Source organism: Gekko japonicus, unplaced genomic scaffold (genome assembly GCF_001447785.1).
Source record: "Gekko japonicus isolate JY-2015 unplaced genomic scaffold, Gekko_japonicus_V1.1 scaffold11, whole genome shotgun sequence".
Taxonomy (NCBI): domain Eukaryota; kingdom Metazoa; phylum Chordata; class Lepidosauria; order Squamata; family Gekkonidae; genus Gekko; species Gekko japonicus.
The window spans coordinates 398,872-415,802 of NW_015166418.1; the positions used below are offsets into that span (position 1 = coordinate 398,872).

A 16,931-nucleotide genomic window follows, 5' to 3' on the forward strand; every position below is an offset into this window, starting at 1 on the left:
CCTTACCTTTCCGTACTTCCTGACGGAATCCGATTGGTGCCGGACATTTCGTTCCTGCCTAAGGTAATTTCTGAATTCCATCTGCAAGCTGAAGTCTTCTTGCCGACTTTCTTTCCAAATCCAGTATCTGCTGAGGATAGATTACTGCATACACTGGATGTCAAGAGGGCTCTCTTGTTCTACCTGAAAAGGACACATCCAACTAGGAAAGATCCCCATCTATTCCTTTCATATGCATCACCTCGCCTGGGGACTCGTATAACAGCCCAGCGTCTATCCAAGTGGATAGTGGAATTGGTTCGTCTTTGCTACCTCCTGGCAAAACAGCCGTTGCCTGGTCCCATCAGAGCTCACTCCACTAGGGCTCTCGCGACATCTACGGCTTTTCTGAAAGGTGTGCCAATACATGACATCTGCAAAGCTGCCACGTGGGCTACGCCCAATACATTTATCAGGCACTACGCCCTCGACGTCCGACGCACCAATGACAGCATCGGCCGTCACGTTTTGTCTTCAGCCCAGCGATGAACATCCTGCCAGCACCCTCCTCCAGGTAGGATATGGCTCGCTAGTCTCCCATTGGTGTGAAGCACAGAGACCACGAAGAAGATAAACAGGTTGCTTACCAGTAACTGGTGATCTTCGAGTGGTCATCTGTGCATTCACACCGCCCGCCCTCCTTCCCCTCTGCTGTCAGCTCCTGATTTTTTGATAGGTGTTGATTGGCGGCGGTGCTTTGAAGGAACTGGCGGGATCTCCGCGCCCGTCCCCTCTGAGCATGCGCGCTGGGGTTCCTGCGCATGCTCAGTGGGACTCGCGCGAAAATCCTTTGAAACATAGCTTGCTACAGCACCGGTCGGGTCAGCGCAGGCGCACTAAACCCATTGGTGTGAATGCACAGATGACCACTCGAAGATCACCAGTTACTGGTAAGCAACCTGTTTTTTCTCTTATTTAGAGGGAGAGCACTTGAGTGTGTTTGCCCTCTTCTGGGGATAAAGCCATTTTCTTTTGGAGGTTCTTCCCTTAAAAAAAATCTTTAATTGAATGATGTCTCTTTAACATTTAATATATTTAAACTTGAAGATGGTAGAATGTACAGAGAAAAGTGTTCTTGATTTATGTTTCAAATAATCAAGTATAGTTTCTAGGTTTGTGTACATAGTTGCCAGAGAATCTGGCCCTTGAATTTAACTCCGTAAGAATTGTGCACGTTTTAAAAGTCTTGTATTTGTTTACTGTGAATCATATCTAATTTTTAAATTGAATTGAGTGTGTTACACAAATTTGTGTCCCATGTGTTCAGTCTCAATAATGAAGCACACAGTTGGAGTCCAAGTAGAGAAGATTAGCCAAACTTTATTCCGGAAAAAGGGAACTCCCCAACTCCTGGAATCAGGCCTAGGAGTTCAGTGGCATCACATGTGAACACATCTTTTATCCCATTTGTTGATCCTCCCAATTATGACATATAAAGACCTCCCCTATGACACTGGCCAAGCATGCTCAGTTGAGTTCTCTTTGTTAAGGTATGGAGCATGCGTACCTGTAATCTTTGTCCAGGATTTTCAGACATGCACAAAAAGGTTTGCACGTACAAACCAAGTTGTCATCACATTTATTAAATACAGCTTTTAATAGATGTTGCAAACTTATGTTCTCGGACATTTTCAGACATTCATTTGAAACATGGACACATAAGAAAACTCCATGTACATTATTGCTGTTATGCCAAGCAAAGAGATCTCTTACTTTATGAAGGGTGCTCTCATGTCTGCATAGCTCCCTAAAATGTTCTTTGTTTGTTATAATTGTGGAACAAAGACTCATTGCTACCTGACCACAAATGTTCCATTTATAATTATATGCATCTTAGAAGACTCCGACTGGCAACATATTTGGCCTTCATGTTTTGGCCTACTCAATAATGGTCAGCTCTACACAAGCTTATTGTTCTATTGCATTCTGTAGCTCCCTCCCTTCTTGGGTCTTCATGCTCGAAATTTATTTGAAAAACTACAATTGTTATATGGGTAATTCTTCCCTTTGAATTACCATAAAACAAACATCTTATATACTATGGTACATAACAGCTTATAAAACATCAGCTTATGCAATTTGCATCAATAAAATACATTTCTAACATTTTGATTCAGCAGTATTTAAAGATTATTAAAAAGCAGGCTTGAAGACTGGCTCTGTTAAACAAGATGGCAGTTTCTCTCAAACACTTTCACTGTGAGACCATTGTTCTTATTTGTGTTCCCCTAAATAGCCAGCTTACAGAGGGAGACAAAAGAAGGCCCTTTAAAATCATGTCTAAATTTTCTATAAATGATAGGCCAGTGCACTTTCTCTACAAGTGCTCTTCAGTGGATGTGGCTTTCTTGAATATTAATCTTGGGCAGGAAAGGGGGCACCCCCCCCCCTTGAACAAAAGAACTGCTACAGAACCCAAAACAGCCCACTTAGCTGTACAACCTTGCAGCTAACATAAACATGACCAAAATGAAGATTTTTAGGTTAATGTTTTTAAGATGTAAGGCTGAAGGCATGCTGAGGGGAAACTCAGTGTACTGGACTGGTGTTTTGTTTCTATTGATGTATGTACTATCTATCTATGAGTAATATTAGTTGTAGAGTTGGAACTGTAGGTTACAATTTGTTGAGGGGTGGGATTTCTTATGGTATAGGTTCACTTTTAATTCCACGCCCCCATTTAAGTCGTACTTGGAGTGCATGTTCCTCTTTTGGTTCACCATTCCAAAAATGTGTTTTCCCATGCACCCACTGTTTTTGTTTAAATACAGATTATCTCCCAGTAGCTCAGCTGAGGATACTTTATCAAACTGTTAGATATGCAGTGGAAGTAAAGATGTTGCAAAGGGGAAAAAAGTGGGAATATATAATGCCCAGTGACCTTACAACTATGCTTTGTCTTCATCTACCCTGCTGCTGTATTGTCCATCCTCTGGTAATATTGGTATCTAATTTAAGGAATGAAGATGAGCCTCCCAACATAGAAGATCCTGATGCTGTTAAACCTGAAGATTGGCTCGATGATGAACCAGAATACATTCCAGATTCCAATGCCAAAAAGCCAGAGGATTGGTAGGAATGTCTTTTGTTGTTTCGTTGTCTTGAACAGACTCTGTGGAAATTAAAGTTCCAGATCATTAAAATGTAGCGAAATAACTTATCTGTTTATATTGCTAAAATGTCTAAGTGAACTTGAAGCCAAGTTGGTGGAAAGAGTAGAATATGTTTTTAAATAAATACAGAATCTTATTAAAACATTTATATGAAAGTTAAAGCATTATTTTTAGCAGTTGTGTTCTAGAGTATTTTACCAGGTTGTGCTTCAAATGTAATTGTGTAGTTGGTCTGTTCAAGACATGGTTCACATAAATATATACTGCAATAGAGGAAGGGTGGAAACATAAAGCATGAGGGTCTCTTCCACTTGCTCCATTTTGTGAGATGCCACCTTGTGTGATAGTGCACATTAGTATGGTTGAAGCTCTTGGCATTTAGGAAACTGACATGGTAATTTTAGTATTTTTTATTTATTTTTCACATTTGTATCCCGCCCATCCCGTAAACGGGCTCGGGGCGGGTTGCAACATTTACATAAATGCAATAAAATTTTAAAACACATTATAAGCATATAAAATCAATAATCATAGCTTGCTGTAGGGAGAGTCTGGCCCATTGATGTAGGTAGGTATGGCCAGTTATCAGTGAGTGGGAGACAGCAACCTCGGAGAGGCCATGTGTGGATGCCTGCCGCCTCAGCCAAAAGCCTGGCGGAACAGCTCCGTCTTGCAGACCCTATGGAATTGAATAAGATCCTGCAGGGCCCTGATCTCAGTAGGGAGCATGTTCCACCAGGTGGGAGCCAGGGCAGAAAAAGCCCTGGCCCTGGTCGAGGCTAGGCGGACATCCTTTGGGCCAGGGATCACCAGGAGATGTTGACTCTCAGAGTGTAACGCTCTTCGAGGTGTGTATGGGAAGAGGCGGTCCCTTAGGTATGTTGGTCCCAGGCTGTATAAGGCTTTAAAGATGATTACCAACACCTTGAAGCGGATCCGGTACTCAACCGGCAACCAGTGCAGCTGACAAAGCACATGCCGAATATGAGCCCGCACAGGCATCGACGTCAGCAGGTGCGCCGCTGCATTTTGTACCAGCTGTGATTTTCAGATCAGCTTCAGGGGTAAGCCTGCTTAGAGCGAGTTGCAGTAATCAAGCCTGGAAGTGAACATTGCATGGGTCACTGTAGCTAAGTCCTGGGGGCAGAAATGGGGCTTCAGTAGCCTGATCTGCCTAAGATGGAAGAATGCAGATCTGGTCACTGCAGCAACCTGGGCCTCCATAAATTAGGATGTATCCAGCGTTACGCCCAGGCTCTTCACTGACTGGGCAGGCTATTCACTGACTGAGCCGGCACCAAATGTTGGAAGGTACAACTAATATATATGTATATATATATTTGTGTGTGTGTGTGTGTGTGTGTGTGTGTGTATATTTGGGTATATGTAATATCCAAAAGAAGTTCTTGCTTAATATGACATCGTATATGTGGAACTTGGCTACATGAACACCTAGAGAAGTGGTTAGTTTGATGTTCTGTTTGTTAGCTTACTACACTTTTCAGCCTTGCTACATTTTATCTTGAAATTTAGGAGATTATTTCTTTTTAGTGAAAGCTTATCTTAATAATATAATAATTTGTGACATGGATAAATAAAAAGCGGACTTATAAGGAAAAGTGTAAACATACCAAGTTACATGATGGAGTTTAAAGTATTTGTTTAATCATTTATAGGGATGAGGAAATGGATGGTGAATGGGAAGCCCCACAGATTCCTAATCCAAAATGTGACAAGAGTGTATCTGGCTGTGGAGAATGGGTACGCCCCCTGATAAGCAATCCAAACTATAAAGGAAAATGGAAACCACCCATGATAGACAATCCTAATTATCAGGTAATAGCATCAGGTTATCTAGCCTGTCCAGATCCTTTACTGGAATCTAGAACTGGCCTTTTAATAGACTTAATTACTACCCTGTCACATTAAACTTTTAAAAACTGCATGGTAGGAGTAGCAGGAGGTAAGTGATTGGATTTGTTAGAAGGAAATGCTCTTGGTCAGGACTGTAGTGGTAAAATGGGATGTGTGCATAATGTGGTGTAGTAGCTAGAGTTTCAGACTAGGATCTGAGGGACCCAGGTTTCAGATTTCCTCTCTGCCACGGAAACTCACTGGTTGAGGGCCAGTCACACACTGGCAGCCTAAGGTACCTCACAGGGTTGTTGGGAGGAGAAAATGGAGGAGAAATGGACCATGTTGTAACTAGGGATGAGCACGAACAGAACCAGGAGTTTGGTTTGCAAACCCAACCAGTTCGTATGGATTTGTGACCCCTGCTTTCTGTTTTCCACCTCTTTTCATGGGGAGGAGGGGTTTAAATTGCTCCAAGCCATTTAAAGCAAACACCTGAGCAGCAGACCATTGGCCTGGAGCCATTTAAAGCAAACAGCTAAGCAGCGGGGTGCTGCTCAGCTGTTTGGTTTAAGTGGCTCGAAACAGAACCCAAGGGAGGTTTGCTGTGCATGGCTCAGCTGTTTAGAGCCTGAAACAGCTGAGCAGTGGGATATTTTTTTCTTGAAATAATTCATTTAACATGAATTAAAATTTTACTGGCACATTAATAGGAAATGTCAATGTTATAGGATATATGTTGTTCTTTTACAGGGAATATGGAGCCCTCAGAAAATCCCTAACCCTGATTATTTTGAGGATCCTCATCCTTTTCAGATGACTCCTGTCAGTGCTATTGGCTTAGAACTTTGGTCTATGACATCTGATATTTACTTTGATAATTTCATCATCTGTTCGGACAATGAAGTAGCTGATCGATGGGCAGCAGATGGCTGGGGACTGAAAAAATTGGTTGCAAGTGCTAATGAAGTAAGAATTCACTATTTTGTGCCCACAACACATGCTCCTGCAAGCAATTTCCTGTTTCTGAAAACTATTGAAGTTTCCCAAGCTCTAGTCAATTCAATGTTTGCTGTTTCTTGTGCATATATAAAGTGCCGTCAAGTCACAGCCGACTTAAGACAACCCAGTAGGGTTTTCAAGGCATGAGACTAACAGGCATGATTTGCCATTGCCTTCCTCTGCATAGCAACCCTGAATTCCTTGGTGGTCTTCCATGCAATTACAAAACAGGGGCAGACCCTGGTAACTTATAAGATCTGAGGTCTGGGCCAGACCCTGCTTAACTTATGAGATCTGAGGTCTGGGCCAACAAGGTCAGGGCAGCTGTTTCTTAGTTGTGCTGATTTTTACATACATCTTTGAAAAACCTTCTTGAAGTGGTGGTTTAGTTGCATGATAGTTACTGCCGTGTAAGTTGTGTTAGTTAATTGTTCATTAAATAAAATGTTTTGGGGGTGGGTTAGTGCTAAAAAGGCAGTTTCAATGCCCAGCATAGTTTCTACTGTTCTCTTATCCATTGCTTGTATCCATGCCCTTTCTCCCATGCCATTCCTTCAGCATGCTTTCAGGAATATTGCTGAAACTTGGTCAGAAAATGTAGGGAACCTAACATGGAACAGAGCCCTCCCTATAGGAAACACCAGCTGGGAGATCCAGGGTTGAATCCCTACTTTGCTATGGAATCTCACTGGGTGAGGACTAGTAACACACACACAGCATAGCCTACCTCATAGGGTGGTTGTTGTGAGGGTAAAATGGAAGAGAGGATAACTATGTTGTAAGTTGCTTTGGGGTCCCTATTGGGGAGAAAAGCAGTGTATAAATACTTGAAATGAAAATTATGTTAAGACCACCAATGTTTGTGTAAAGTGTGTCTCAAAATATAATTTATCTCATTCTGTATGCAAAACATTTCATAACTGTTGTTAGTCTTTGCATTGATGCATTACTGTCTTTACTCTTTGGGGTCTCTGGAATTTATACATAACATTGGACTTGTATGAGCCATAGACAGAGCTTTGTAGACAGTTCTAGATGTTGCAAAAGAGCTGTCCTTTTTTACCCACATGCTCAGCCTTTAGCTTATTCACTGTAGTAAGTATAAGGAGACATCATATAGATGCAACCAGTGGGTTGGATCCAAAGCTGTTTTTCCACAGAAGGCATCTTCTGTTCACATGGGATTCTTTACTTGTTCTACAGCTTATTATGAAACATCAGACTACTACTGTTAATGAGAACTTGGGGGACAGCACATCTATCTCTACTCACAGTTCCTTTGGTCCAGTCCTAAATTTCATATAATATATAAAACCTACATTTTAAAGTTAAATGTTTCTAGCAAAACTTGTTAAGCCCTAAGTATATGTTTTTCCTCCCTTCTCTTTAGCCTGGTATGTTTAGTCAGCTCATAGCTGCTGCAGAAGAGCGACCATGGCTTTGGATACTTTACATCTTGACTTTAGCAGTACCTGTAGGGTTGGGCATATTATTTTGTTGGCCATCCAAGGTATGTAAGTGATATCCTTATTTCTTTAGTTTTAGAATAAGGAATGTGCTTTATCTCAGATCTCTTCAGTCTTGGAGCCAGTTTGGTGTAGTGGTTAAGTGCGTGGACTCTAATCTGGGAGAATCGGGTGGGGCCGAGAGAACTCTGACAGAAATTGCTCTTTCTCAAGGCCAGCTGTGCCAGAGCTTGTGACTGACCCAAGGTCACATCAGCAGGTGCAAGTGGAGTTGCAAGGGGGAAAAGAGCAGTTTCTGTCAGAGCTCTCTCAGCCCCACCTACCTCACAGGGTGTCTGTTGTGGGGGGGGGGCGAGGGAAAGAAATTTGTAAACCGCTCTGAGATGCCCTTGAGTCTCCTCTTCTAAAAATCCATTGGATTGGGTGGGTCTGTGAAGGGAGGCCAACCTTACTTTACTGTTTTATAAATACTTATCAGCTTTTTGCATAGTTGTCCTTTTGTTTTAGAAAGTAGATGAAGATTTGGAGTACAAAAAAACAGATGGTGCCAAGCCAGTTACAAAAGGTGAATTAGAACAAGAGATACAAGGACAGGATGAAGAACTAGAAGGACTAAATGACAATGCTGGTGATGGTGGTAAGGAGATCCAGTACATTTTGGCTACTAATTAAAAGGGATGACTTTTCTTGATAGGTTGAGAATAGCCATTATAAAGATTTGTAGTACAATATAGACTGAAAAACCAAGATCAATGATACTAGAATAGCCCAAAGGATCCTCCATAGAGTTGCTAACTGAGCTCCACCTTCTAGTATGCAGCTGTCATTGTCACTGTATGGGTACTTGTAATAGTCTGGTACATTAATAATGAAGATAGTGTTGGGGAAAGCCTCTCAGTTTGTTGTGGTGTCTCTTCGGTGTGCACAATCAGACCTCGGAACTTTCTCCAGAGTAATGTATGTTTAGAGAAAGCTAGCAGTAGGCTTGCTAATTGTTCTCTTGCTAGATTTCAATATTACCTTAAGCATAATCAAGCTTATTAATGGTTGACTTTCATCTTAGAAGATGAAGGTGGTGAAGATGAAGATTCTGAAGAGGAAAATGAAACTGCTCAAGGAAGTCGTGAAGAAGAGAGCAGTAAATCAAATAAATCTGGCTCGGAGGATGAGGTGAGGTTTCGTCTACAAAATGGCTTATTAAGAATGCAAGCATGTCATTTCTGCCAAACAAGGATCATAATACTGAACTTCTGAATTGATGTTTGCACTTGTGCCATTTGAGGAGGGGGTGTAACAAATCCTATAAACTGGTGAACCAACCATGACAGGAAGAAGCTGACTAGGGTGGGGTAAGAAAATAAGGCTGGAAGAGAGGTGGAGAAGGGGGAAGAAAATTGGTGGCAAAGAAGCTGGAGGAGGAGGTGGAGAAAGGCAAGTTCAAAGGCAAAAAAGATGCAGGTACTAGATCTCTTCTCAACCACAAGTTCCTAAAAGGACCCCCACTTCTATCGTAGTGTATTTTGTACAGCTCCTTTGATTAAATCTCTTTTCTCACAGATGAAAGAAGCAGATGAAAGCACAGGGTCTGGTGATGGCCCAGCAAAATCAGTACGCAAAAGAAGAGTACGGAAAGACTAAATTATTTCCAGCTAGTATTGATTCCTGGTTACATAACATAGCCACGCTATTCTGGTTTACCCAACAGCATGCAGGTTGTTGAGTCTTAAATTCAAATAAAAACCAAACTCCAATATTTAGTCTCCTGTGTCCAGTTTCCGGTTCAGTCCCTCCTACTCTTGTCAGTGTTTTTTTTAAGGGAAACTTATGCTTAAGTTGTATGTTGCTTTATTTAATAGAATAAAAGGAAAATGGTGATATGACTGATTTACTATAAGTCTTTGAAGTTAAACATTTTTTACTCCAAATATTACCCTTAAAAAGCTCTTCTAATATTTTGTGCAACTTTAGCACAAGTAAACTGTTTATACCTCAGATTAAAAGGAATAAACAGTTGCAGCTTCCACTAGAGCCCCACCCCCACCCCAAGCTGAGGATAAGCAACTACCTGTGCTGAATGCAATAACTGTGTTTTGGCCATTCAATTACATCAACTTTTTTACTGTAATGTCTGCTTATTTGTTAAGTGTTGGTTTTTGACATTTGTTACAGTTGCTGTTTTTGTTTTACAGAGAACCAGGTTGTCCTTGATTATAACTGATAGAATAGCATGTTTTACATTTAATTACAAAAATGTTGACTATATTGAAGTAAAACGGTGTACAGGAGACTTTTTCACATTTTTATAGTTTTTATGTTTTAAGCCAAAATGGCACAACCTGTTTACAAAATATTTGCTAAGTGTACATTGCCTCCTGAATAAAATATTTAATATAATATGTTCTGCTTAAACTAAATTTTATTTGACTGTAAATATTAGTTTAATTAGAAAACAGTAAACATAATTGGTTTTAAAATCAAGTTAATGCAGGGATTCACACACTGGGGGGTAGGACTCAATTGTGAACTGTGAAAGTTCAAGCCAGTGGAGCAGGGTGAGCTAGGAAATGATGCTTCACCAAGCTTGATAACAACATTTGGGTTTGCCTTGGTGTCATGTGTAAAATGGCCATGAAATACAATCAGTTCTATCATCAATATGTCTTCATTCCCAGCATGGCCCCATCTGTGGATACTTGCATCCAGAGACTGGGGTTATGAACAGACAAGACAGATACTTCTATAAACCTGAGGAAAAAATATATATAATAAAAACAACTTTTGGAGGGTTAAGCCCCCCAGCAATAGTTGTACCTTTAAGAAATGGATGCCCTGAAATCTCAGGAGCCATTGTGTGGGTTTCTAGGCAACCACAACAGTATTGCCAAACCTTGGTTTCTGTAGTAAAGGAGATTGGGGACTTTAGTATTGGTGACTAGCTGCAAAGCTGAACTATATTCTTTCTGCTCCTGGATGAGCTGGGTCCACTTCCTTGAATAGGGAAAGGTCAAAACAGAACCCCAGATACTCAGGCAGAGCTGTATTGGAGAATGAGCTCTACTGAAAACTCTTAAGCATCAACTCAAAAAGCGAAAATGTCACTACCTCCTAGCAGGCTGGACATATCTGGTGTTCTTTTCAATCATCACTGCAGCTCTTTTCTTACAGGCACTGTTTTCTGGGATGGTGAATAAAGGTAAAGGTTCCCTTGCTCGAAAGCCAGTCGAATCCGACTCTAGGGTTGCGGGGCTCATCTCCGTTTCCAAGCCGAAGAGCCAGCGCTGTCCAAAGACGTTTCCGTGGTCATGTGGCCGGCATGACTAAACACCAAGGCCCACCGAACGCTGTTACCTTCCCACCGAAGTGGTACCTATTTATCTACTTGCAATTTCTTGCTTTCGAACTGCTAGGTTGGCAGGAGCTGGAACTAGAGATGGGAGCTCACTCCATAATGTGGCACCCGGGTCTCGAACTGCTGAACTACTGATCTTCCACAGCCTGCAGTTCAGCGTCTTAACCACTTGAGCCAACGCAGCTCCGGGATGGTGAATACTCTTATGTAAAAGGAGATCACATTGTTGGATCCAAACCATGTAGAAATCCTGCCTGCCTGCAAAAATCCTCTGTTGGATCCAGCCCCATAGGTGTGCACTCCATACTAGTTACCAATAATGTGTAGCACTGTGTAATAATTCTGCATATTAACAGTAAAACTTTATCTATTTTAAACTTCCTCTGCTTGTCTCTTCAACAGCGAACCTAAGCTGACGTACAGCACTCTTTCATAAAAAATTTCTTCTAGCTTCCCTCGACTACTACTGCATAGGTTTGTTTCACTGTATGTTCCAGTATTAGTGATTTGGCCCAGAAGGTTCAACACAGCCATTTAATGGTTTTGCCAGAGGGGATGGCAAAAAGGTATTGCTGTCAGGATGGGTTGCTGCATGGCCCTCTAGATAGGCAGGTCACGAAAGGCTTCAAAGATAAGAACCATCACGATGAATGAACAAAACAATAGTAGCCAATGTAGATTTCTTAAAATGGGCATAATAGCCTGCTGCATGTTGAACAAATCGAAGTTTCCTGTTTGTTTTCAAGGGCAACCATGTATAAATCCTGTTGTAATAGTTCTTATGGTTACTGAGCAAGTAACAGAAGACAATTTTCCTGCTTGATAAGGCTGGAGATCCATTCTGCTGACATTGTTTCTTGGCCAGGACAAATAGAGCAGCAGCACTAGGCTACTTACTGTAGAAATAGTAAAGCTGATGATATCACACTTTATAAAGTTTTGGGTGATCACATTTAATGGTCTAAATATTTAAAAAGCATGGGAACAACCCATTATAACCCCCAGGCAGCACTTTCTGCGTATGGTCACTTAAGGTCTTATGAAACTGAAGTGCTAATTTGGGGTGGCCAAACTTGCTTAAATGTAAGAGCCACATAGAATAAACGTCAGATGTTTGAGAGCCACAAGGCATGAACAAGTATTATACACATTTTACTGAAAAATATGAAAAATTGCTTTTTGGGACTGCCAAAGATACAAACAAAAGAAGTAAAAACAGGTATTGATAATAATATTTATTTGTCCAATTATATTTATTTGTTTGCTAATGATATTTATTTGTCTAAGAGAGAGAGGTGGAAAGAAAGAATAAAAGAGGTGGAAGGAATGAAAGTGAGAGAGAGAAAGCAAATAGATGGGGGGAGGGACGGGGGGAGGAAGAGAGAGGAAGGAAGGAAGAGAAAGAAAGGTGGAAAGAAAGCAAATAGATGGGGGGAAGGGGGAGGGAGAAAGAGAGGGAAGGGAAGCAAATAGGTGGCTTGGAGAAGGGATTTAAAGAGACAAATGCCTTCTAGAAGCCAGCTGGTAGGGGGGGGTCTTTGAGAACGCATTTAAAGTTAAAGTAACTTTCTTTCTCTGCTCTTCCCCCCCACCACCACCTTGAGCCTAACCAGAGAGTGGAACACCGGCTGGGGAAGGGAAGACCGATTCCGGAGGCATACCTCTCCTTTGCTTCCCCAGCTGTGCTGCTGAGAGCCACACAATATGTGTGAAAAAGCAGCGTGTGGCTCCCAAGCCACAGTTTGGCCACCCCTGTGCTAATCCTTCAATTCCTACCCCCAGCCTTCCAGCAATTTCTCTGCAGAATAGTAAACCCTGACTCTATCAAAGACTATTTTCAAGAAACACTAGATCAGAAGCATTGTCTGTATTTGCCAAATGAATTCATAAATCAGACCTACTGAAGTTGTCTGTCCTGTAGCCAAGTCTAAAGACTGAAGAGGGATTCAAAAGGAAGTGTCTGATTCAGGGAACCCTAGAAGCTGCTCCATTTCTCCAAGAAAAGCAAATTGGAGACTGGCCTATGGTTAGCTTTGGCCATTTCCACATGGGTTATCTATCTCAGACTCAATGTGGTTGGGAAGTGGGTATCCCCCACCTTGTTTCCTTGCAGCATTATGCTGTATTTGTCTACAGCCCTTTCTGCACCCATGTTTTGCCTCGGTTTTTGAGTGCATCCTATTCTTCCGTTCAGCATTCCCTCCTGCTTTCACTTAATCTCAGGGCTTTCTCTTGTTTCTGCATTTGTTTTATAGGTATCTGTATTCAGACTGCTTCCGGCACACTGTTGTCCCACAGCTACCCAAACTCCTCTTGTTGTGATTCTTTGTTCTCACCCGCTTTCAAATTGCTAATCCTTTCTAAAGTAGAATTGTTTCTGTGGGTGTTTAAGTGCTGCCCACTGCCCCTTTTCGCCTCTCTCTGTTTAAGTTTATGCTCATTCCTTGTTCTGTTTTCTTTCCCTCCTTCTCCAAAGACAAAAGAGGATGTGTCCTCCTGCTCAGGCAAACTTTTAAAAAGCCAGAAAGAGCATAAGAAGGAATCAGTAAATATAAAGGACTAGAGGATTCCCTGCTCCCAAATGTGTCAGCCTTGCGCATGTGGGCCTGGATTTTCCCCTCCCTTCCCTTTCTTTTTGCAGAATCACAGAGGGAGGGAGGGGTTGGCAGCCAGTTAGCTCAAAAAATTAGGTTTTGTTTGTAGATGCAGAATGCATACAGAATACACAAATAAATAAACTGGAGGGGGGGGGAAACAGTGCAGAGGAAATGCGTGCAACTGTGAAGTCAACCCTTAAGACCTGACTTCTCAGATTCTCTGGAGCAAGCTGTCCGTGCAGAAAGGGCCTATCTCCAAAGCTTTCCCCAGCTTTTCTCCAATCTTTCTCAAACCTGCTTTGTTGCAATGTTTTCAGAAAGATTGCAGCAGATCTTGAAGGAAAGGTTTCCTTGAAAGTCTCTTGGGTGGCTGTTTCTTCCTACTGCCACTAGGGGGCTTTTTAAAAAATGGTAATGAAATTTGTTTTTTCAGTTAACAATATGTGTAACAGGTTCTCTGAATTCCCAACTTTCATTTTTAAAAAGTCTCTGCCCCCTTCCTTTCAAGTGCCTTCCCTTTCCCCTTACATCTCTGGAATAAAAGAAGCTACATACTTTTTAAAGAAACGAAAACTGGGAATTCAGAGAACCCTGTTACACATTGGCAACTGAATATCTTATCAATATAACAATTGTTTAAAGAGAGGAGGGGAGATGGCTGCTGCTGGAAAACTGTGGCAAAGAAACTTCAGGGAAACCTACCATGTGGAAGCTCTGTTTCAACTGCACTTTATAAGCAGCCACCCCAGCAATGGGGAAACCACACAAGTTGTCCCTGAATGAAAACCACCTTAATCAAGGGAGAACTTTCTCAGCAGCATTCAGGTTAGAGCTTCTGTCAGTGGTCTTAGACAACTATTAATGACATTTCTGTCTTAACCTCTTGTCTGGTAGATTTTGCCTTGCACTACCCAAAGATACTATCAACATAATTTACAGATACCATGCCAAAGTTGTCAATAGAATGACCATATAGGACACTTGACACCACTACTACTACATCTGCACTGAAACTGGCATCCAAGTCAGAACAGTGCCAATATATCTAACCAGCAAATAATCATGCAAGACCATTAAAGCTGATAACTGAATTACTGTCATTTTCTGTCTCAAAACCAGGAATTGTCAGCTGCCTGTTCATCTTAAATAATCGAGCTGGCTGCAGTTCAGCTGACATAGTGGTAATGGAGAAGTGTTGCTTCTTTATGCTATTAATAGCATCTCTCAGACTTTCAAGTGTGCCGTAGTGTCCTAAGTATCTCCCCCATTTGCTTCAGGTCTCCTGCTCTGCAGAAAGCGAAGGAGGTAAAATACTGTTGGAAAAGGACTCCTAGGCAGAGAGATGATCCTGTCAACAGTCCAGCTCTGACAATTGCCAGTTAAGCTCTCAGAATCTCCCATTAGCGTCCAGGGGCAGACCATTCTAACTGGTCCATGATGCTTGCAAAGGGGCACACTGGAACCACGTGTGCCTTCAACAGATAGACCACAACACAAGTTGAATATCATGTCCATTCACCAGACCACTAGGCTCTTAGTACAAAAAAATTGAATTCAATGTGCAACCTTGTGCTGGGTTCATGATGGTGTGGGACAGCTCTGTGGCAGCTATGAAAGGTCTGGGAATCTTCAGCACAGGCTAATGACTACTTCCACCAGCTCATCCAGTGGCTCAGTAGTGAGATAGGCAGACTACACAACAATAGAAGCTACAAATTCCCTGGAACCCAACTTGAGAAATGCACAATCAGTTCTGACCACTTTTTGTACTGAGAATTGGGGGGGGGGGGAATGCAAACTCTTTACTTCAGGGTGTACTGCTGCAATTATGTAAGATCATGATATCTAACTCATCCAGCCACATTTTTGTCATACTAAGCCAATCCTCTCCGAGGATGATGTCACATACTTCCCCCTCTAGCAATCCAAAGCCCTTTGGGCTGGTTGCATGAGTATTTAGACACTTTCAAGTGGTCCTCTTGGGCTTGCAAGATTCAAAGGAGGTTGAGCAAGGGGGAGATATGGGCAGCAGAAAAACCTATTACTGCCTCTGCAATCCCTTGTGGGATTTCACTTGTATCCTCTTCTAATTAGTGCAGACATGTTGAACTCATTTGTTACAAGGCCAGATCTGACATAAATGTCACTGTGCCAGCCGGACCCTGTGTACCATAAAACTTCATGACAGGTACCAGAAGCATAAGCTTTATAAAAGGACGCAGACAAACCCAATTAATTATATTATTTTTTAATTCAAAATACAAACAAAAGCAATTAATTCCTAGCAGTGACAGCAATTTATTTACAGGGGAACCAACAAAAGCCCCAATAAATATTTAATCATATGTAAGACACAGGGTTTCCCCCCAAGAAGTACTATGGGGGGGTGGGTAATTTTACATTTCCGTACTAAGTTACTTTTTGTATATATAGCACTTTAGGAGACAAGTCATCTTCCTTGTAAATCAATAAGGTTTTTAAGCACCTCCCGATAGGCCCAGCCTCATCAGCTGAGCACAGGTACAATTTGGCTCTCTTAGATCCCCCCCCCACATCTAGTTCTCATCCTTCCTGTGTTTCCCACAGAACAGTCAAGGCTGAGGGGAAGGCCTGATAGGTTATTTCCAAAACCTTCATGGGACACTTTTTGTCCTCCTGTGACCCCTTTTCCCTGAAAGGCTAAGAACAGGTTGGGGGGAGAAGGGAGGTCGCTGTCCCCCACCTGCTCACTCTGCCTTCCAGCTCTGTGACTGCTCAGATGTGTGGTGGCAATGGCAGTGGTGCCCAGGGATCTTTTGGGGCTAGAGCGCGCCAGAGCACCACTCTGGCAGCCCAGGAGCCAGCGCAAATGGTGGCGGCAGCAAGCCCCCCCCCCAGCTCCTCCACTTGCACCTGCTGATGTGACCTTGGGTCAGTCACAAGCTCTGGCACAGCTGTCCTTGAAAAAGAGCAGTTTCTGTCAAGAGCTCTCTCAGCCCCGCCTACCTCACAGGGTGTCTGTTGTGGGGAGGGGAAGGGAAAGGAGTTTGTAAGCCGCTCTGAGACTCCTTTGGGCAGTGGAGGGTGGGATATAAATCCAATCTCCTCTTCTTTAAAACATAACTGGCAAATAAATTTCCTTGTTAATATAATATTTAACTATGCTCCAGTATTATATTAACAAGGAAAGACTGTAAAGGTCAGAGAATTGCTCCCTCAGAGACCAATACATCTTCCCAGTCTTCTTTTCTAAAAACCAAAGTTTACCCTTTCTGAAGTCTTTGGATTTCATAAAATTGGAAAAGATTATGCTATATTACCAAATCTTTGTCGCTTTAAAGTATGAGCCAAAAAGGCCTTTTTCCTACCAGAATGAGAAAGAGCATTGAGAAGTGTGTGCACATACATTTGGCATAGGACAGAACAAGAGAACATAAGAGCCATGCTGGATCAGACCTCAGGCCCACCTAGTCCAGCATTCTCACACAATGGCCCACCAGCTACCTCTAGGAAGCCCACAAGCAGGAAGACT

The 16,931-nt window shown here is 42.2% G+C and overlaps 1 protein-coding gene across 1 annotated transcript in view; it reads left to right on the forward strand.

Annotated features, from left to right (window-relative positions):
- The window catches only part of CLGN (calmegin), a 49,420-nt gene extending 40,249 nt beyond the window's left edge, over window positions 1-9,171 (forward strand). The window contains exons 9-15 of the mRNA XM_015411594.1: window positions 2,998-3,111; window positions 4,829-4,988; window positions 5,760-5,975; window positions 7,399-7,518; window positions 7,982-8,102; window positions 8,538-8,644; window positions 9,032-9,171. Of these exons, the coding sequence (XP_015267080.1) occupies window positions 2,998-3,111; window positions 4,829-4,988; window positions 5,760-5,975; window positions 7,399-7,518; window positions 7,982-8,102; window positions 8,538-8,644; window positions 9,032-9,112 (919 nt within the window). The 3' untranslated portion in view covers window positions 9,113-9,171. The remainder of the gene's footprint in view (window positions 1-2,997; window positions 3,112-4,828; window positions 4,989-5,759; window positions 5,976-7,398; window positions 7,519-7,981; window positions 8,103-8,537; window positions 8,645-9,031) is intronic.
- The last annotated feature ends 7,760 nt before the right edge of the window (window positions 9,172-16,931 follow it).